This window comes from Glycine max, chromosome 4 (assembly GCF_000004515.6).
Source record: "Glycine max cultivar Williams 82 chromosome 4, Glycine_max_v4.0, whole genome shotgun sequence".
Classification (NCBI taxonomy): Eukaryota; Viridiplantae; Streptophyta; class Magnoliopsida; order Fabales; family Fabaceae; genus Glycine; species Glycine max.
Window position 1 is genome coordinate 871,567 of NC_016091.4, and position 22,222 is coordinate 893,788.

At 32.4% G+C, this 22,222-nt stretch overlaps 3 protein-coding genes and 1 pseudogene across 3 annotated transcripts; 3 read left to right on the plus strand and 1 right to left on the minus strand.

Annotated features, from left to right (window-relative positions):
- Nucleotides 1–937: 937 nt before the first annotated feature.
- Nucleotides 938–2,254, plus strand: LOC100803641 (uncharacterized). Its single transcript, XM_006578956.2, has one exon. The coding sequence runs from the start codon at nucleotides 1,310–1,312 to the stop codon at nucleotides 2,252–2,254; it is 945 nt and encodes a 314-aa protein (XP_006579019.1). The 5' UTR covers nucleotides 938–1,309.
- A 1,767-nt stretch (nucleotides 2,255–4,021) lies between these two features.
- On the minus strand, nucleotides 4,022–5,090 carry LOC100793390 (uncharacterized). Its single transcript, XM_003522867.5, has one exon. It carries the CDS (start codon nucleotides 5,024–5,026, stop codon nucleotides 4,136–4,138), a length of 891 nt encoding a protein of 296 aa, XP_003522915.1. The 5' UTR covers nucleotides 5,027–5,090; the 3' UTR covers nucleotides 4,022–4,135.
- Nucleotides 5,091–12,742: 7,652 nt separating this feature from the next.
- Nucleotides 12,743–13,567, plus strand: LOC100795664 (uncharacterized). Its single transcript, XM_006578958.3, has one exon. It carries the CDS (start codon nucleotides 12,787–12,789, stop codon nucleotides 13,204–13,206), a length of 420 nt encoding a protein of 139 aa, XP_006579021.1. The 5' UTR covers nucleotides 12,743–12,786; the 3' UTR covers nucleotides 13,207–13,567.
- A 498-nt stretch (nucleotides 13,568–14,065) lies between these two features.
- Nucleotides 14,066–15,343, plus strand: LOC102668625 (uncharacterized; annotated as a pseudogene).
- The last annotated feature ends 6,879 nt before the right edge of the window (nucleotides 15,344–22,222 follow it).

Below are 22,222 nucleotides of genomic sequence, written 5' to 3' on the forward strand. Positions count from 1 at the left end.
TCCTTTTGTTTTCAAAACCTAGAAAAAAAAAAGAACCTTGATTGTTCATTAAACCTTATACTGTCCTCCCACCCCTTCCAAGAACTTATAAACCAAAAATGAGAAGCGTGAATGTGAGCAAAATTCACAAAGCTTTTTATATTGTTACAGTGCCTGATAGTCAAAGCTTGAATTTCATTTTGAAAAGCTTTGAAATTGGACTTTTCTCCAAGGGAATGATAATAAATTGGGATTTTTTCACAGACCCTGAAAAAACATGGGGCAAAAATCACTCATGTCACAAAAACAACATGATACCAAATAATTTGAGACAACATTCGAAGGAGGGAGAAAATTATTGTTGGTGTTCCTCAGATGAAATGAGTAGATTAATCTGGTGAAAGAGGGAGAGCGCATCACGAAGAAATCATAGGTTTACCACACATTCAGGTTTGAAGGAGGGTTTCTCACACAAAAAAGACAAGGGATTTTTAGTCCTTTTAAGTTTAAGTGGAGGTTAATACTAAGAGGAGGGTTAAAGTAATGTTTAAAAACGGAGGAAAAAGGATGTGTAATTTCTTTAAACCGAGAATGTATATGTAATTTACTCATAAAAAAGGAAATTGATTTCATGTGCATATGATTCATAAAATAATATAAAACAGGGTACAAAGTTATGCAACATATAAAAAGACCAGTACTTAATTCTCTCTAGTTGTATAAAGTATAATACATGCATTTTAACAAATTACTTGACATGATCTGGGAACACTGCATACACTGAATCACTGATACACATTGCCATCCAGATATGAACAATCTTTGATTTCTAAAGCTGCATATATACTCCCACCCCGCGTCCCCATTCTCAAGCCATATACAATTAAACATGTTATGTTTAATGCTATTTATTAATAGAGCTGTTTTTCCTCCTGCAGACACCAGATCCACTCCCAACGTTCAATCCAATCACCTGCCCTCTTGGAATTCACAATGTGAGTTTTTATATCTTGGACCTGAAATAATGGAGGAGACATAGCAAAGGTATCTCAATGCAAGATATCATATTCATGTGATTCCCAACCTAAAAATTGAAAAATGAATCGAGCAAACAATGCTGTGACAGCACTAGGATGGTAAGACCAGAATTATGATAATGTAGTTGCATTCTCAGTTGGTGACATTTGAAAACAAAAATATTCTTCTTGTTTCCTCTATTCATTTGCTATATATATTGAGCAGATATCAATTACGAAGACCCGCACTTCAGAACAAATTCTTTTTTCATTTCTAGCCAGTAGCCACCTTCATTTTCTGAAAAGAGAAGAAAATGGCACCGGTAGAAACAAGCATAAAAAGCTCTCTGCACAGTCGCAGCAACAGCTTGCCCAATGCACCACACCCCATTTTATCACAAGTTGAGGTGCATTTGCACAGATTGAAGAAGGATCCTGAAGCCACCACTTCATTGTCATCATCATCATCTTCAATAAGTCACAGACTCAATGACTTGCAGGATCTGCAAGAAAGTGCTGATAAGTTGCTCCAATTGACAATCTCCCAACAAGGGTTGGCACAAGAATGCAGAAGCAAACAGATTGATGAACTATTAGATAGGTCTCTGAGGCTCTTGGATATTTGTAGTACAATTAAAGATTGCCTGCTGCAATCAAAGGATAGCATGCACGAACTTGGGTCAGTTATTCGCAGGAAGAGAGATGCTGAAACTGGATTCACAACTGAGGGTGGCAAATACCTGGCATGTAGGAAGAAGATGAAAAGGGCAATTGCGAAGGCCTTGAGAGACTTGAAGGCAATACAAAATAAGTTCACAGTTTCTTCCTCAAACAAAGACGAGGAGACTTCTTCCATGCTTAGCTTCTTAAAAGAAGCAGAAATGGTCACTATGAGCTCATTCGAGTCTTTGTTGATTTTTATTATTGGCCCCAAAGGTCAGTTAAAGCAGAGCAGGTGGTCGGTAATATCCAAGCTGGTGCAGCCAAAGCGAATATCATGTGATTCTGAAGTGTCAGACACTAATAAATTCAAAATGGTTGACAAAGTGCTGAAGCTTCTCATCGGTTCAAAGCCTTCATCTACTGAGAATTTCCAAAGCCATGTTCAAAATTTAGAGTTGTGCATCCAAGATATTGAAGTTGGAGTCGAACGCCTCTCAAGACAACTAATTAGAACCAGAGTGACTCAACATTTTGAGCCACTAGTCAACCGAACTATGTTTCTAACCCTTCTCATACTTGTACATAAATGTGATTAAAGACAAGTGTATATACTTTTTTGATCATATCATATGCCATATTTCTAACTCTTCACATTCTCAATTCTCCATTTTTTTTCTCTTTCCTAAAGAAAATAGTAATTTATATTCCCTCTGTTTTGAATCTGGAATGACCCCCTAATGTCGAATATGAAAAAAATTCGCACTCTTGCCCCCCAAAGAAAAAGAAACAAAAAAATGGCTGAGTAACTTTAATATCTACGTTACTTCTATTTTGTAATACATGCTGGAGTATAATGGTTAATGGAGGAGGGGTTGGACTTTGGAGAATGAGAATCACTTAGCATCAAACTTTAGCTAGCTCACATGGGATCGAGTCATTCCAGTTGATTTGAATCAAATGGTCGACATTATATTTAATTGTTCTCACATTAAAGAGTAATTGGTTCGAATTTTATACGCTGCAAGTGCAGAAAACAACGTGCTTAATGTCTTTCATATTAGAGGACAAGCCAACGCAACATCAGTAATTTTATCCAAAAATGTATCTCATCACGCTACCTTGCAACATTATCAGAAGGCTTTAATCTGACTTCATTTTTATAAACAAATAAAACTAATAAGTATGATAATACGTTCACATGTGCTGCATTATATTTGGAAGGGTGAGCTAAAGAAAAAAATGAGTCTTGAGCTGGAGTGTTCCTGTGTATAAGACATTGTTTTTTTCAGTTGACAGAAGTGGTAGAACAATGAGACACCCCCAATTCTATTGGCCAGGCAGCCAATGGCATGTCGAGGCTGTTAACTGACACCCACTTAGAGGATTACTACACAGGCCTAAACTGTAAGCAATTTTATCCGGTTACAGCTACTCATGGGCGGTAAGGGATCTCATTGAACAGGGTTATCCACCAAGCGAGATTTTAGTGGTGTCAAGAGAGTAGAAACCACATCTATGAGGAGGATGAAAGTTAACTCTAGATCCTTGACCACATTGGGTTATTATATTAACAATTTTGTGATCTGAATCAGAATCGGTTAGTCTTCATTTAGTGTTTGTCATATAAAGGTGAGAATCCTTATGTCTCCGAATTGGCAAATTCCATAATTATCAGTGGATCCCCCGCTGGCTCTTTGCTCCTAAGTGACGAGGTATAATAAACTTTAACTGTTTAGGCGTTAACCAATGACTTACATGTATTTTAACCACTAAAGTGCATTTTCTTTATTTCTCACATTTTCAACCGACTTGGGACTTTCTCATTTTCCAACAGCAGCCCAATGTACTGCATTGGAAAAGATGCACAGTATACTTAGTTATTATAAGAACAAAGAGTGCTAGCACTGAACTCACAGCTGAGGATGAAAAAAACTCGGTATCTAGGAAGAAGATAAAGAAGGCAATGATAAAGGCTTCAGAAAATTTGAAAGGAATGAGAAATGAGTTCATAGTTTCTTCCTCAGAAAGGAAATAATAATGTTCCACATTTAGCATCTTAAAAGAAGCAGAAGCAATCACTCTGAACTTGTTGAATCTTTGTTGTTGTTTATTTGACTCAGGGACAATCAAAGAAGAGCAGATGATCAACAATTTCAAAGCTGATGCATCTTTAAACAGTAGCTTGTGATTCTCAAGAATCACATACAAATAAATTTGAAGGCAATACAATGGAAGTACATGTATACTTGATGAATTTAAAATGTTTTAGAAATTTTATGGTGGATATGTGCTAATTGAATGTTGTCACCATGGAATTTGTCTTCAAGTCAGGAAATAATGAATCTGCTCAAGAGGATATGACAACAATAATTGAGAAAGATTTTTCAATTCATTATTGGTAGACATATACATTTATAATTTGCATGTACAAGTGTATCTATATCGATCTACAAAAATTCAGTCCCAGCTAGGTTCGACTAGTGGTTGAAGACATTAAGAAGGGAAACTCTGATTTTAATCAGACGCCTAAATAGAAACTCAAGTCCTTCTTCAAAGTCTTGAATGCACGACTCCATTTTCTCCAACTGGTTTTGCAGATTGTTTATGTCTTCAAATTTGCAAGTCTTGGTAAATACAAAGGACTGCAATGCTGCATCCACTTGGGCAAATTCACTTTCATCTGCCACTAGCGAGCAACCGACTCTCTTGGGCTGAATTAGCTTGGAAATCGAAAGCCAGCTGTTTGACTTTGATTGTGTTGACCCTGAGATAAATTGCAGCAGTGTCTGAAATGTTGATAGTGTAGCCACTTCCATGTCTTGTAATAAGCTAATCAAAGCCACTGTTCGGTGATCTTTGTTTGTATTAGATGAGATGTTGGAACTCTTTGAAGTGCTGTTCAAATTTGCCAAGGCTTTGGAGATGGCCTTTTTCACTACCTTCCTAGATGTCAAGAATTTCTTGACTTCTGCTGTCAGCTCCACTTCACCACCTTTCTTCCTTCTTATGGTTGATTGAAGTTCACGTGTGCATTCTTTTGTGTGTAGTAAAGCATCTTTGGCTGCAGTACACACGTCTAAGAGCCTTAAGGATCCATCCAAAAGCTCATTTACCCAATTCTCTTGACGCTCGTGGAGAAGGACATCTTGAGTGAGGGGAAGCTGAATCAATTTTCCAACACACTCAATCAGATCTTGCAAGCCTTCTACCTTATGTCTAAGAAGTGTTGAGGAAGAGGAGGTTGCTTTGGAAGCCCTTAAGCTTTCCAAGTGTTCATTGCATTTGAGAATGAGAGGGTGTGGTCTAGAGGGCAAGCTATTTGAGCGACCGTGGGAACTGTATTTTGGGTTCAAAGGAGAGGATGCCATTTTTCCTCAAGAGAACGGAAGAGAAGAGAAGAAGACTTGGTTTTGAATGAAGAATTGAGTCTATGGATCTGCCTTCCAATGGCATCTTGTCAATATATATTATGGCTGTTGGAGACAAAACGAATCTCTTCTTAAAAAAACATCAATTGAAGCTAACTAATCGAGATTTGGATCTAGACATAATTTTAAAAATGTAAGAACAGTGTCTCTCCCAAGGAAACTATCCAACTCGGTATTTTGTCTCAACTTGCTCTCTCACTTGCATGATTATGACATTTTCAATGCAAATGCCTTACCTAAAACGTGTTTTAACCTTAAATTTAACTCAGCTGCACGCGTGGACTGTGGTATTAATGATAAAACAACGATTGCAGTGCCTCCCTTGGAGGAACAAGAATCGCTTCGCATCACTCATTCCCATATAACTTTTACTCATATATATATATATATATATAAAACTGCTGTTGGTTATACCATATATTCATCTTAAATATGCATGTAAGTTAGTAGTGAGGAATTTTGATAGTTTATGAAGTCACAAGTTCATTACTACTGCTGTACCAAAAAAGAAAACCGAAATACATGAGGTGATAGATTCAAACATCAGCGCGGTCATTATATAAAAAAAAAAAAACAGGAAAAGTTTGAGCTACACAATCTAGCGTAAGAATTTTATTTCTCTTAATTCTGGCTGTTACTAATTTACACGTGAAGTCTTTGAGGTTTATATTTTTAGTCATACATAATGATAGATGGTCATATTTGAATGAAACTTATGCGTTAGCATAATCTCCTTGAAGTGAGAAAAAAATGGGATTATATTAGTTGTAATTGAATTATATAATGTGTTATTTATTTTCACATCTCATCTGTCTTTCACATTGAAGAAAAATTATTAATAAACTGTATGTTAAGATAAGATAGTAATTAGTTTGTCCACATAACAGGAACACAGACATCTTCTTTTTCTTTATCTTTTTTCCCAACACGTGCAGCGCAGGCATTTAAATTTTGATTTAATCATCAACCTAATGACATTCATAAGCTTGACAGCTATGATACGAGTTCAAATTGACTTTGAATCACATGTGGGCTCAATTCTTGATTTGCAGTTTCTTCTCTTTTCTTTAGTAATAATTTTCAGTTTTCTAATCATGAGGAAACTTTACTCCCTGTCATCTTTGACTATTCACTTCATTTTCCTTCTTGTATAGATGAAGAAGGCTGATCAAATTGTTGGTATAGTTTTGAAATGAAAAAATGTTTGTTTAACCTTTTTATTTCCTTTAACTTATTTCAGAGGTGGATATTTGAAAGAATAAAGGGAAACAGAAAGATGAGATTTGGAGTATACTCAAGAATAAGGAAAAAGAGTGAAGATGAAATAACTATAATTGAATCCGTAAGTAATTGTTCTGCAGATAGAACAAAAAATTATTTACATTTATGTACAATTGGGAGACAATACTCATGGGGTCAAAATTGAGTTCACAAAAATCATAGAGGTGTTCTATGATTAGTGGTTGAATATGTTGAGAAGGGAAATTCTGTTCCTAATTAGTTTTCTTGTGAGGTGCTCAACTCCTATTTGTAGATCCTGAATGCACATCTCCAAATTTTCAATATGGCTTAGAAGGTACTCAATAGATGAAAGCTTGTGACTGAGGAAAGAGTGTTAACTTATTGGCAAGCGTACCAAATCGTCACAAGTAGTAAAGTTCTCGGAAGTTCGAGTGTCGAATCCACAGGGACTTTGTTTGTACTTATATTAATGCAAACCCAATTTAAAAGCAAGAGATAAGAATTTAAAATAAAAGATAAAGAAAGGTAGAAGATAAAGTAAAGAAAAGATAAGATATTTAAAGATAAAATTAGAAGATAAAAGAAAAGATAAAAGATTGAAAGATCAAGATAGAAGATAAAATATTTAAATTGCAATATGATAAAGATAACTACTTCTACGAAATTCAAATAAAGGAAAAATAAAATCTATATAATAAAATTGCTAAAACCTAACAAGTCTAATCAACCTAGATATATGGATTCAGGATTTGTCTGTTATCAATACCAGTGAACTAATTCTGCCCCACATCTATCTATCTACTTGCCCCTGATGCCTCAGGATGACAAGCCTACCTTAATTACCTATCTTCCAAATGCCCTTTGCGAAGACTCAATAACTAAGATGCATTAGGATTACATTCTAGATGTTTGCTAAAGCATGTGCATTGGGGCATTAAGTCATGCTAACCCAATAATTTCTTTCTTTTATTGTTCTATTAAGCGTTACCCTCTCCCGAGTGGCCTAACCCTTAAAACCGATTCACGCATTCCTTCCTTATCCCTAATTAGGCTTTACCCTCTCCTGAGTGGCCTAAAGACTAACAGAAAACAAAGTCCGAGATGCAGAATAAGCAAGAAAGAAAAGCAGATAAAAGAAACTGGAAGGAAAAACCCTCTAAAAGATAACCCGATAATTTCCTCCTTTTAGTGTTCTCTTAAGCGTTACCCTCTCCCGAGTGGCCTAACCCTTAAAACAGATTCAAGTATTCATTCCTTACCCCTAATTAGGCTTTACCCTCTCCCGAGTGGACTAAACCCTAACAGAAAGTAAGTTCAGAGATACAAGATGTAAAAAGAAAGAACGGTAAATAAAGAATCTGGAGGAAATTTTTCTTTTTATTAATAACTCTTGAAATGCTCCATACATCATTGGCTTTTTAGGCATGCCAGGCCCTAGCTAGGGGATTAGCCACTCATGGTCATGAGGGCTTTACAATGAGAGGAGGGGTGAAAGAAAGGGAGTAAATGAAACCCCTAGGAGAGGGGGTTCTGTTGTGGTTTCTGTCCCTTGGACTGACTCTCTATTTATAGCTGCTGAAGTGGGTTTTGGGCCTTCGTAGGCGCGCTTAGCGCGACACCCTGCGCTTAGCGCGTGTACTTCCTGGCCCGCTTAGCCCGTAACGCGCGCTGAGCGCGCGTATTGGGTTGAGCCTTCTTCAAATTTTATTCTTTTCTTCAATTTTTCTGCCCTTTTTGCTTGTTACACCTCCAATTTTTATATCTGCACCCAAAAATTCAATTTAATTAATTTTCTAACTTTTAATCACAAATAACTGCTAAATAATTAATTTCAGGCCAATATTTGACTAATTTTCTACTATCAAAATACAATTATTTAGCAGTTATCAAAGAGTACAAAGCTGCATCCACCTTGTCAAATTCATTTGTGCGTGATTCTTGAGAGTCATAAACCATTCTTTTAGGATGCATCAGCTTTGAGATTGCTGACCATCTGCTTTGCTTTGGTTGTCCCTTGGGGTCACAGATAAACAACAACAAAGATTCTAATGACCTCAATGTGACCTCTTCTGCTTCTGTTAAGATGCTAAGCATTGAAAAATTGTGAAACTCACTTTTCATGGCTTTCAAATTTCTCAAGGCCTTTCTAATTTTCTTCTTCAACTTGTTCCTTGAAGCCAAGTATTTTCCACCCTCAATTGTGAAAATAGTTTTATCACCTTTCCTTTTTCGGATGACAGAGTGAAGTTCGTGCATGCTTTCCTTTAATATCAATAGACACTCTTTAGCTGTAATGCAAAATATCTAAAAGCCTCAAAGACCCCTCTAGAATGTCATCAACGCATTTGTGACTGCATTCTCGTGCCAAGGCTTGTTGTTTCGTTGGCACTTGAAGCAACTTATAAGTGCAGTCATGCAAATCCAACAATTCGTCAAGTTTGAGGCTTAGTGAAATGATATTGAAGAAATGGCTTCAGAGTCCTGCAATCTTTGCAGATGCTCCTCACATTGTGATATGAGTGGGTTAGGTGCGGAGGGCAAGCTGTTTCATCGATTGTGCTGAGAGCTCTTTGTGCTTGTTTCTGCAACTGCCATATTCTCTTTTCAGAAAAATAAAGGATAGGATAAGAGGGTGTTAACACTCAAATTTTGTGTTGTGTATTCTGAACTCTCGAGTTTTGAGTTTTTGGGGTTGGCATCTACACAATATATAGCAAACAAATTATGGGAGACAAGAAGTTTTTTTTAATCTTTTCCTTTTATGAGTATGCAATATATTATATCCTATTTATTTCGATGTAAGCTTCCTCTTCATAGTGAGCATGCTATTATTATATCACAAGGGAGACAAGAAGAATATCGTTCCACAGATGTTCTGGCAATGCTTCCAATTGCACCACTTTTCATAACTTATTTCTCTCTAATACAGGATAGAGCATAATACATGCATTTACTTACTCAAACATAAAATAATTACTTGATATGACCTGGGAACATTGCGTTTTTGCGTACACATCGCCATCAAGATATGAATAATCTTTGATGTCTAAAGATGAAGGTATACCCTCACCCGCTTCCCAATTCTCAAGCCATATACAATTAAAAATGTTCTGTTTAATGGAATTTATAAATAGAGCTGCTTTTCCACCTGTAGACACAAGATCCACTTTCAACGTTCAATCCAATCAATCACCTGCCCTCTTGGAGTTCACAATTTGAGATTTCATTTATTGTACCTGAAAAGATGGAGGAGACATAGCGAAGGCATCCCCATCTTTGGCAGATCTCATTCATGTGATTCCCAAGTTAAAAATTGATAAATGAGTTGGGAAGCTTGGTTAGTGGAAAGCACTGATTAAACAATGCTGTGGCAGCACTAGGATGGTAAGACCAGAATTAAGATAATGTAGTTGCATTCCAACTTGGTGACATTTGAAAACAAAAATATTCTTCTTGTCTCCTCTATTCATTTGCTATATATTGAGCCGTTATCAACTACTAAAACCTGGTGTTCAGAACAAATTGTGTTTTCATTTCTAGCCACCTTTATTTCTGAGAAGAGAAAATGGCACTTGTAGAAACAAACATGAAAAGCTCTCTGCACAATCGCAGTAACAGCATGCCCACTGCACCACGCCCCACTGTATCACAAGTTGAGGAGCATTTGCACAGGTTGAAGGATACTGAAGCCACCACTTCTTCGTTGTCATCTTCAATAAGTCACAGACTCAACGACTTGCAGGATTTGCAAGAAAGCACTGATGAGTTGCTTCAATTGAGAATCTCCCAACAAGCATTGGCACAAGAATGCAGCAGCAAACAGATTGATGAACTATTAGATGGGTCTGTGAGGCTTGGATATTTGTAGCACAGTTAAAGATTGTCTGCTGCAATCAAAGGATAGCATGCACGAACTTGTGCCAGTTATTCGCAGGAAGAGAGATGCTGAAATGGGATCCACAATTGAGGGTGGAAAATACCTGGCATGTAGGAAGAAGATGAAAAGGGAAATTGCTAAGGCCTTGAGAGACTTGAAAGCAATAAAAAATGAGTTCACAGTTCAAAAGTAGCAGAAGCAGAAGTGGTCACTAGGAGATCATTAGAATCTGTGTTGTGTTTCATTACTGGCCCCAAAAGTCACTTAAAGCAGAGCAGGTGGTCGGTAATCTCCAAGCTGGTGCAGCCAAAGAGAATATCTTGTGATTCTTAAGTGTCCGACACTAATGAATTCGAAATGCTTGACAAAGTGTTGAAGCTTCTCATCAGTTCAAAGCCTTCATCTACTGAGAATTTTCAAAGGCATGTGATAAATTTAGAGTTGTGAATTGAAGATATTGAAGTTGGAGTTTAACGCCTATCAAGACAACTAATTAGATCCAGAGTTACCTTACTCAACATTTTAAGCCACTAGTCAACCAAAATATGTGATTAAAGAATCTCATACTTGTACATCAATGTGATTAAAGAAAAGTGTATATACTTTTATTATCGTATGCCATATTTCTAACCCTTCACATTCTCACTTCTCCATTTTTTCTTTTTTATTCTTTTCTACATTTTTTCTTTTTTATTCTTTTCTAAAGAAAAATAGTTATATAAATATGAAAAAAAATATATTCGGGACTCTTGCCCCTAATGAAAAAGAAACAAAAAAACAATGGCAGAATAACTTTTAATCTCATCATTAATTCTTTTTTTGACACATGCATGAGAGAGAGAGAGAGGGTAAAACGGAAGGAATATAGTGAAGGAGGGGCTGGAGAATGACAATTATTGGACATTAAACTTTTAGCTCACATGGGATTCAATCATTCCAATCAATATGAATGAAATCGTGGACATCATTTAATTGTTCTCACATTAAGGAGTTATCGATTCAAATTTTATATGCTACAATGCAGAAAACAACGTGTTTAATGCCCTCCATATTAGAGGACAAGCCAACGGATCATGATTAATTTTATCCAAATACATATGCCTTCACCCTACCTTCCAAAAATTATGTGAAGGCTTTAATCGGACTTCTCTTGTTATAATCAAATGAAAGTATTGATTATGATTATTTGTCCACACGTGCTGCACTTATAATTGATGTTGAAGTAGTGTGAGGTGAAGTCTCACATCGAATAGAAATGAAAAAGTTGAACACTATATAAGTGAGGAGAAAATCTATAAACTTAAATTTTAAGGTTTTAGGTTAAAATGTAGGATTTATGTGATTGTGCATGGCTAAGATATGATATTATTTTATTATTATTAACATTTTTGAGATCTGAATTAAAATCAGTTGGTCTTCAATTGGGTGAGTCAGATAAGGTGAGTTTCTTATGTTTCCAAATTCCATAATTACATGCGGATTAGGCTCCTCTAAAGTCAGGTACATCAAACGATAAGAATAATATTATTTATAATTTCAGCAGTTGATTTTTTATTTTATCCAAATTATAAATAGATTTTAACCTCTAAAATGTTATTTTCTTTCTGGTGATCCTGGTGCGTAGGAAGTATTGAGGAAACAATGGCATGGTAGATATGAGATCCAAATCAAGATGCTTACTTGCATTTAGGAGTGTTCCTCTGTAAGAAACATCCCGTTAACATTACTGAGCTTTTGTGTATATATATCTAGTCAGTTACATTTCCCATATGGATGTCTTTTATAATAGTATTTGATTTGATTTCTTGTCTCCCTAACCCACAATATACATAGAACTAACCTCAATAGAAGGAAGGTACCAAATGCTAAAGTGTACTTAATCACCCTGTAATGATAGTGTTGCATACTACCCGCAAAACAAAAACAAGTTTGCCAGCGTCTTGCTGCTGTACCGCATTGCTTGATGTATCACCCTCACACCCTCCATGTTCCCTAACCAATTTGGTTAAAGTAATCTCATGTAACAATGACTCAGTTACTACAACAAAATGCAAAATAGTACCACAAGTTGATACATTAAAAAATGTCGAATCAATATATTGATATCAGAAAATAAAGATTCTCTCTTTTCTGTTATATTCTGTTCTGGGCAGACAAGTTCATAAACTGAATTCTATTTATGAATTGAAACAGCTCCTCACCTCCTCCTCCAGACAAAAGCTTCTGTTATGATGCATGCTTCATAGAGTTGGATATTTTATTGTAGCAGCTTGCAAAGATGCCTATAACCTATGTGGTTGGGATAATTAAAAATTGGGGGATGAGAAGGCTAGGCCAAGACACCTGAGGAAAGATATTCTTCTTGTTTCCCTTGTGATATAATAATAGCATGCTTACCATGAAGAGGAAGCTTATATCCAAATAAATATGATATAATATATTGGACGCAACGTGACACATTGGGAAAAGATTAAAAAAGAAATTCTTGTCTTCCATAATTCATTCGCTATATATATAGTAGATGCCAACCCCTAAAACACAATATATCCCCTACCAGCCTTCTGTTTTCTGAAAAGAGAAAATGGCAGTCACTGAAGCAAACACAAAAAGCTCTCTTCATACTCGTTCGAACAGCTTGCCCTCCGCACCTCACCCACTCATATCACAACATGAGGAGCATCTGCAAAAATTGAGGGACTCTGAAGCCACTTCTTCAATATCATCATCTTCGCTAAGCCACAAACTTAATGGTTTGCTGGATTTGCAGGACTGCACTGATAAGTTGCTTCAATTGCCTATGAAACAACAAGCTGTGGCACAAAAGTTCAGTGACAAATGTGTTGATGACATTCTAGAAGGGTCTTTGAGGCTCTTGGATATCTGCAGTACAGCCAAAGAATGCCTACAGATATCAAAGGAAACTCTGTCATCAGAAGGAAAAGTAATGAAATTGTATTTACAACTGAGGGTGGAAAATACTTGGCTTCAAGGAACAAGTTGAAGAAGGCAATCAGAAAGGCCTTGAGAAATTTGAAAGCCATAAAAAGTGAGTCTGAAGTTTTCCCCTCAAACAAAGATGTTGACACTTTGTGCATGCTTAGTATCTTAACAGGAATTCCTACGGGGGATTTGAGGACAAGGGTCACTCTTACAAAATTGCTGAAACATTGCCTACAATAGCGGGCATATGTGGATGTTTTAGCTAATTTTTTAAATTTTAAAATTATTTGTTGCTTAGGATATATTCTTTAGGAGTTATGATTCTGTTTTTATCATATTAGAAACTGTTTTAGTCATACTTAAAAATAAAAGATTTTTTGTTTTGTATATTTGACTTTATTTCTATTTAAAGAGCAAATGAATAACAGCTATCCATTCTTCAAAAATATATCTATTCTTCTCTATTTTTTATCTAGTCTTCAACCAAAATTGTAAAATAAACATAAACATAATTTCTTATTTCTGACTAGGGTCATCAAATGTAGTCTTTTAAATAGAGAGGAGGCCTTTTTGAGTTGCGCTTGGGCCTATCTGCCTGTTCTGGTGGTCCATTTTGTTTGACTGGACTGTTTTGCTCTGTATCAGTCATTCGCCATTAACTTAATCCTGGTGAGTTGTGACTTTTTATACTCTACTTTATCTATAGTAAACAATTTTGGACATGCTCCTTTACGATTTTTTTTTCTTTTTTGGGTGATTATATGGTATAACCAACAGAAACACAACAACATCCATGATACGATGAGATTCTTGTTCCTCCAAGAGAGGCGCTGCAAACGTGGTTTTGACATTAATACAGCAGTCCACACGTGCAGCTGATTTATATTTTTAGGTTAAAGCACGTTTTAGGTGAGGCATTTGCATTGAAAATGTCACAATCGTGCAAGTTGAGACAAAATGAGAGTTGGATGGCTTCCTTGGAGGAAACACTGATCTAACATTTATGTAATTATGCCTAGATCCAAATCTTGATTAGTTAGCCTCATTGATATTGTTAGTTTAAGAAGAGATTCGTTTTTGTCTCCAACAGCCATAATATATATTGACAAGATGCCATTGGAAGGCAGATTCGTAGACTCAATTCTTCATTCAAAACCAAGTCTTCTCTTCTCTTGAGGAAAAATGGCATCCTCTCCTTTGAACCCAAAATCTGGTTCCCACGGTCGCTCAAATAGCTTGCCCTCTAGACCACACCCTCTCATTCTCAAATGCAATGAACACTTGGAAAGCTTAAGGGCTTCCAAAGAAACCTCCTCTTCCTCAACACTTCTTAGACATAAGGTAGAAGGCTTGCAAGATCTGATTGAGTGTGTTGAAAAATTGACTCAGCTTCCCCCTTACTCAAGATGTCCTTCTCCACGAGTGTCAAGAGAATTGGGTAAAAGACATGGATCCTTAAGGCTCTTAGACGTGTGTACTGCGGCCAAAGATGCTTTACTACGCACAAAAGAATGCACACGTGAACTTCAATCAACCATAAGAAGGAAGAGAGGTGGTGAAGTGGAGCTGACAGCAGAAGTCAAGAAATTCTTGACATCTAGGAAGGTAGTGAAAAAGGCCATCTCCAAAGCCTTGGCAAATTTGAACAGCACTTCAAAGAGTTCCAACATCTCATCTAATACAAACAAAGATCACCGAACAGTGGCTTTGATTAGCTTATTACAAGACATGGAAGTGGCTACACTATCAACATTTCAGACACTGCTGCAATTTATCTCAGGGTCAACACAATCAAAGTCAAACAGCTGGCTTTCGATTTCCAAGCTAATTCAGCCCAAGAGAGTCGGTTGCTCGCTAGTGGCAGATGAAAGTGAATTTGCCCAAGTGGATGCAGCATTGCAGTCCTTTGTATTTACCAAGACTTGCAAATTTGAAGACATAAACAATCTGCAAAACCAGTTGGAGAAAATGGAGTCGTGCATTAAAGACTTTGAAGAAGGACTTGAGTTTCTATTTAGGTGTCTGATTAAAATCAGGGTTTCCCTTCTTGATATCCTTAACCACTAGTCCAACACAGCTGGGGTTGAATTTTTGTAGTGAAAGACAGAGATGCGCTTGTACATGGAAATCATAAATGTATATGTCTAGCGATAATGAACTTAAAATCTTTCTAAATTTTCTTAGTCATGTCTTCTTGACTCTTGAGTGGATTCATCATCTCCTGACTTGAACATCAATTCCATCGTGACAACATTTTTAATTAGCACATATCCACCATAAAACTGCTAAAATAATCTGAATTCAGCAAGTAATATGCATATTGTTTCTGATCTCGATTATATATATATATATATATATATATATATATATATATATATATATATATATATATATATATATATATATATATATTTATCAAAAAAAATAGTTAATTTCATTAAATTGTGAATTTGATATCAACTATAAACAAAATTTTTGACCTGAAGAGTATTTTTGAGATAATGTGATTGAGAATTGCTTACACAAAAATAATAAAACACTTTTGTTACTTGAAATGGGATGGAGTACCTTTTTAGATTACTCATGTTGCATTAGATTCCTTTCTCTCGTATTGTTGAGTGTTTTTCTGTTAAGTGATACAAGTTAACTCCAGTTGTTGTAGAAAATGAGATTGAAGCTCAAAGTTTTCATGTCATTTAATTAATTACTCTTGTGTATTATAGACGTGGATACTTATGATCACACTGTCAATGAGTCTAATGTTGTTGGCAATGAATGACTAAAAGTAACAATTTCATGAAATTTGAAGGCTAAAATAAACAATTTTCAATTTAAATGAAAAAAAAATCTCAAATTTAAAGGAAAAAACATATTTAAGCTCTAATTGACATATCAACTATAAATTACTCATTATGTTTTGGGATATTTAAGCTTTGGATGAAAGTACTGTATGTTTTGGCACATCAATATTTCTTTTATTTATATAAATTTCTTTTATTCATAGAAATCAAAGATAATATAAAAAAATTTCCAATCAGTGATGGACCTAAACTATATCCAAGGTTGCATTTACACCCCTTATTTTTTTTTTTAAATTCAAAGTAATTTTAAAAAATATATAAATAAAATAAAATATATTATTGTTTTTTATAATATTTACACATTATGTTCAATTAATTACTAATTGAATTACCTCCTTTGATAATGAGTGTTAGGAACTCATTCTAAAACAATATATATAAAAGATATAAAATAATAACTATATGTACTATCATATACAATATAATTATTTAATATTTAAATAGTATTGAAAAGAAAAACTTCTCAGCCCCTTACTTTTAATTATGAAGTAAAAAGCAATTCCCGTGGAACGTCATTTTCATCACCCAAAACATAATGAAATTGTCAACCACAACCCGCAATAAAAAAAATTTAGAAGGATGAAATGATCTTCTTTTTCCCAGTGAATTATAGAAAGAAAGAAAAAAAGGCATAAATACCTCTAGGGAGGGAAACTTGAGCTCTAATAGAAGACAGTCAGAAATAAAATTAGAAACTTGATATGGGGTCTGAACCTCCAATATATACTTCACCAATTCATATGTCGGTTGATTTGTCTCCCTAAAGACATAATTCCCTGAATAGAATCAGAATGAAATGATCTTCTAGTCCATAGTAGAAAAAATCTCTAGAGTTAAATAGTACTTACATAGAAATTTACATGTACTTTACCCTAAAATAATGGGTGAGGGTTTAAATATGCTGCATGTCATATTTGAGACTTATTTTTCAGGGACAGAAGTATGTATAGGCTTGGGGCTTGGTCTCTCCTAACTTTTAGTCTTATTTTTTTAATATACATAATATTTTAAATCTAGATAAATATGTTTTTAAGTTTAATTATAAAAAATGATATTTAAATGTTATATTTTTATTTTTGTAAATAATTAATTATTTTTTAATTTTATTGTAAAGATAATGATATTGTTTCTTAAATATTATAAAAAAAATCCATTATTTTTAAAAACCTTAATCTCATACAATATAAAATCTATCAAAATTTAAACTTTTGCATCTTTGAAATCATTTAGATGTCACTCATCTTAAACCTATAAGTAAAAGTTAAGGATTTTAGAGTTTTATATAAATAAAATGTAATATCAAAGCTTACAAGAGTTAAAAAAAATTAAATTAATTTTAGAGCAAATTATAACAACATCTCCTAAAGTTTTGTATAATTATATAAATACCTTCTCATTTTTAACCATTACATTCACTGTATTAGTGTAAGATTTGAGAGGATGACAGTACAATATTTTTAAACATACAAGAGGATATTCCTATAATATTTTTGAACTTAAAGGAAAATTAGTGCAGATATTTTTTTTAAAAAAAAAAAGAAGTTACGTGTAATTCGATAAAAGCTAAGGGGGCGTTGTTGTAATTCATTTCTAATTTTAAATAAAAATGATTTTGAAAATGAAATCACACAAATTATAATAAAGAAATAAAAATAACAATTAAACCAAAATAAGAATAAAAAAAAACCCATCCGAGTGATCTCAATCAGTGTATTTGTATTTGTGTTAATCAATTGCTAGGGCAGAGCATACCACATGAATTTTGTCACTTTGCAAGTTGTTTTGCTCTTGCACGGACAATCAGAGGGTTCGATATCAGATTTTTGGTTTTATTCATTTCCATCACTTTAATTATTAAAAAAAAGATTGAATTTAATTAAAAACAACACTAATAAGGACCAAGGAGCATGTAAAACACTAATTATATTCATAAAATGTAGTGTATTTAAATTTCATCCTAAAAATAATTACTAATATTCTGTTTTAAAATAAGTCAAAATTATAAATATGTATATATTAATAAATTTTGTGTTATTAAATTATAGAGAAATCATTCTCACCCTCATTTTTTTATTTTAAGGATTAATTTGATATTATTTTAAAATTTCATAATAAAATGCAACGTTTAAAACGATTGTCATGACACCTATATTTTTAGCTTAGCTTAAATATATTTTATGTGCTTAATAAATTAAAAAATTTTGTTTTTTTCTTTAATATTTTTTTTTTCATTTAGGCTTTAATATTTTTTTATTTTTATCTCTTTTATTTTATTTTAGTCCTTTTAATATATTTTATTTTTCATTTTAATCCTTATAATATTTTGTTAATTTTGTGTCAATCTCTTTAAAAAATATTTAATAGGTACTAACAAAAAACGACCAACATATTTTAGGATAAAAATGAAAAAAAAATATTAAAAAGACTAAAAATATTTTTTTTGTTTTTATTAAAGACTCAACATAACATTTTCTTATTAAAAATCTAAAATAAAATTTGTTAACTCCGTAAGATCCAAAACATATTTAACTCTATATTTTTTGAGAACTAAAATACGCATTTAGAAGTTTGAATAAGATTAATGTTAGAGAAGTAATTACCATTTTTTTTAAATAAAAATATTTATTTTAGATAAAATAATTGGAATACGACTAAAGGGTTGAGAGCTGTTGTCATGTCTGATGATACTCCAGTGGTGGTGGTGGAGCTGATAAGGTTGATACTTTTGAATTGTGTCCGCAGACACTCAACCACACCACTTTAACGGTGGAGATGAAGCGAACTGATCACATATGATATCATTTGAAATCAAACAAAACAATCAAGTGCAAACAGACAAGTGAACGCTGGAGGCAAATGGAGGACATGCATCATACACACTAAGACTCAAATAATTAGTATATTCCTAGCATCATGCCCTCTCACATGTATTGTTCTCCTAATCATTCACTGTGGGCCTCCAACTTCTGATCAACGGCCCTCATTTACATAATCATTCATGAAGATGAGAAACTTATATTGACCTCATTTTAAAAGAAATAAATAGAGACTGGAACTTGTAATTTGTTAAATATAAGACTCTATCTTACTCCACTCAACCAACATCTTAGAGTTATTTGTTATCTTTATTGATCGGAAACTTATAAAAGCAGTCGTATGAATTAATAAACTTATGATATGATATTATTTGAATAGTTTATATGCATATTTTGAACATCTTTTTCACATTTAAATGAATGTAGTGATTTTTTTAGTGTTGGTCCATGATATAATAAAGTACTTGATTGACTGACACATGAGCAACGCGTGTAATGGGAAAGGTATGGGTGGACTGCAAGAGATGAGGAGCCACAAATAGAGATAGTTGTGGTGGGCCCAGTCACATATACAATGGTGTATGTGAGCCATCCATGCATGCGGCCAGTATTTTGGACGAGCCTCTTCCTAATCCAGCCGATCCGTTAGTTACATTCAAAAATGGAATTAGAAAATTGAAAAAAAAAAAAAAAACTTGTACATGTTCTCCTCCATCTCATGTTAATGATGTTATTGAACAGGGACTTTTATAAAAAAGGTGTAATTTTTTTTTCAATTTTTCTATTTTAGGGTCAATTTTTCTCATGTTAATGATTCTTTTTTTACTTTTTTAATTGAAATTGTAAAAATTTTATGACTTCAAAGTGGTATATATATTTTTATTTAATCCTACTACTTTAAATTTGTAATTTTTTTTTACCTTTAAAGTTTTTTCTTTTAGAATTTTTCATTTATTTTCTTTTGTTTTGCTTTTAATTTTTTTAAAAAATTATAAATAATTTTATTTATTTAATTACTAAATAAATATGATATATTTTCTATTTTTTATATTTCTCTTTAATTTGTATTGTTCATTTTATATTAATGTATTATGTTATTTTTCACTTAACAACTATTTTTATTACTAAATTAATAGATGCTTTTAATACTAAATTAATTTATACAAAATAAATAATATTATTTCATAAAGTATAACTTAATATTAATAACAAAATATTTTAAAATTTTATTTTTTAAAATTTAAGTATTTAAAATAAAACAAATATTCAAAAAATATATTATATAACATTGTTAGTTTTTTTATTTTATTTAAAAAACAAATGAAATTCAATAGCATTATTAAAAAATTATTTAAATTTTAAATATACGAAATATATTAAATAAAACAATATTTAAAAATAAAATAAGATTCAAATAATTAAAAAATAAAATTATTTACAATTTTTTTAAAAAAATGAAAGCATAAAAAAAGGAAAAATGCAAAATTTTAAAAGAAAAGACTTTAAAGGTAAAAAAAAACTTACAACTTTAAGTTAAAATTTTCTTTTACAACTTCAAAGTCGTAAGTTAAAACAAAAAACTTTACTACTTCAAAGTCCTAAGATTAAAAAAAAATATATGACTTTGAAATCTAAATATAAAAAAAATTAAACTGAAGTTGTAAAAAAATTTATGATAATTAAAAAAAGTAAAAAAATAATAAGTCGTAATAAATATTATGATTTTTAACTCAAAAATTGTAACACTTATTATGACTTATCTCATTTTCGATAATAATTTAAAATCGACCCCAAATAAAAAAATCTAAAAAAAAAATACACCCTTTAAAAAAAAAGTCCCTAGTGGTAAAGCGTTTACTTAAGTAGTAAATAGTATATGCAATATAACGTGAAGAGTTTTTATATTGTAATTTTTTTTGTCATTTATTCATAATTAATATTTATCGAGGAACCTAATTGATCATCCTTTATAAAATATTTCTTTTAAATATATTTTTTTACACAAGATAAGAATTTGAGACTTTGCATAAAAAGATCGAACTTAATATTACCTAAGCTAACAATTCATTGGTAGCCATTTAATTATGAATTCCTGTGTAAATAAATTTATTAATTTTTATGATAATTATTTAAAACTTAAAAGTTATATTAATCATAGTTTTTTATTGATTGATAGTACAAATTTTTTACGTTAATAATACATAGAAATTAAACTTAGTTAAGTATATTCATATTTTTTGGTAAAAAAAACTATATTTTAATTTATTCTTTTGGTGTATAGGATTTACGGTGGGATATGAACCTACATATTATGCTCAAACAAGTGAGGTATCGTTTTATGTTTTATAAAAGTTAATTGATCGCTGCTCAAGTTTTATATAGTAGTTCAAACTAACCTTTTATAATTTAATTTATTTGATTATGATAGAATTTGATTGCAAAACAGTAAGAATTCAAATCAGGCAAAATGAGTGGGCCGATCAATGAGTTTGGAAGGCTTTTATTGTTGATCCTCATCTATATTTGGACATTTTTAAAGAATTGCACTATTTGACAGCCTATAAACAGAGAAAGGAATATTTTCCTTCTTCAAAATGATTTGCCTTTTGAATCACATTATTTGTTTACTAGTTTTTTTAATCAAATTATTTGTTTACTAGCTATCAAATGGATTCTTCTCACCTCATTAGGTTCAGAAAGTGCAATTTTTTAGTTTGACATGAAATTAATTCTGCATTAGGGGTGGAAGTAAAATTTTAATTAAGGGGGTCAAGACACAAAATAAAAATTAAAAATGAAAATTTAAGTGTATAATATATATAAGAATTTTAAGATATAATATATATTTCTGAGTAAAAATAAACATATACCTGTATAAGTATAAAAGTAGCCTATAAGAGAAAGAAGATCAATAAAATATTATTAAGCGTATAAATTAATTTTTTTCATCTTAATCTTTCAGTTTATTAGAAGAAAAAGACTTTGACTATTCGAAATTCAGTAAATAAATAAATAAAATTTGAAAAAAAATATTTTTATCAAATAACCTATAAAAGAAAGAATAGATTAGATCAATAAAATATTATTGAGTGCGTAGATTAATATGCATGAAATTATTTAATTAATGATCTTGGGTTGAAAACTAAGTACGGAGTTAAGTTAAATGATTTTATTCAACTTTAGCACTATTGATTATTGTAAAAGATACACGTGATCTGTGTAGAATTGCCACCAAATCACCCCTCCCTGTGTCAATGTTGTTTCTGGTGAATTGACATAATGAATTCTACCTGTACGGAGTAGAGAATAACTATTTACCCAACAAGAATGATTATCTCATTAATTTTTGAAGTAGACGCAATAACGAATATATTATACATTCAGAAAAATTTCACCATAT

Excerpts from the sequence above, each read along its gene's own strand:
- LOC100803641 (XM_006578956.2), top strand. The coding sequence starts at position 1,310 with ATGGCACCGGTAGAAACAAGCATAAAAAGCTCTCTGCACAGTCGCAGC.
- LOC100795664 (XM_006578958.3), top strand. The coding sequence starts at position 12,787 with ATGGCAGTCACTGAAGCAAACACAAAAAGCTCTCTTCATACTCGTTCG.
- LOC100793390 (XM_003522867.5), bottom strand. The coding sequence starts at position 5,026 with ATGGCATCCTCTCCTTTGAACCCAAAATACAGTTCCCACGGTCGCTCA.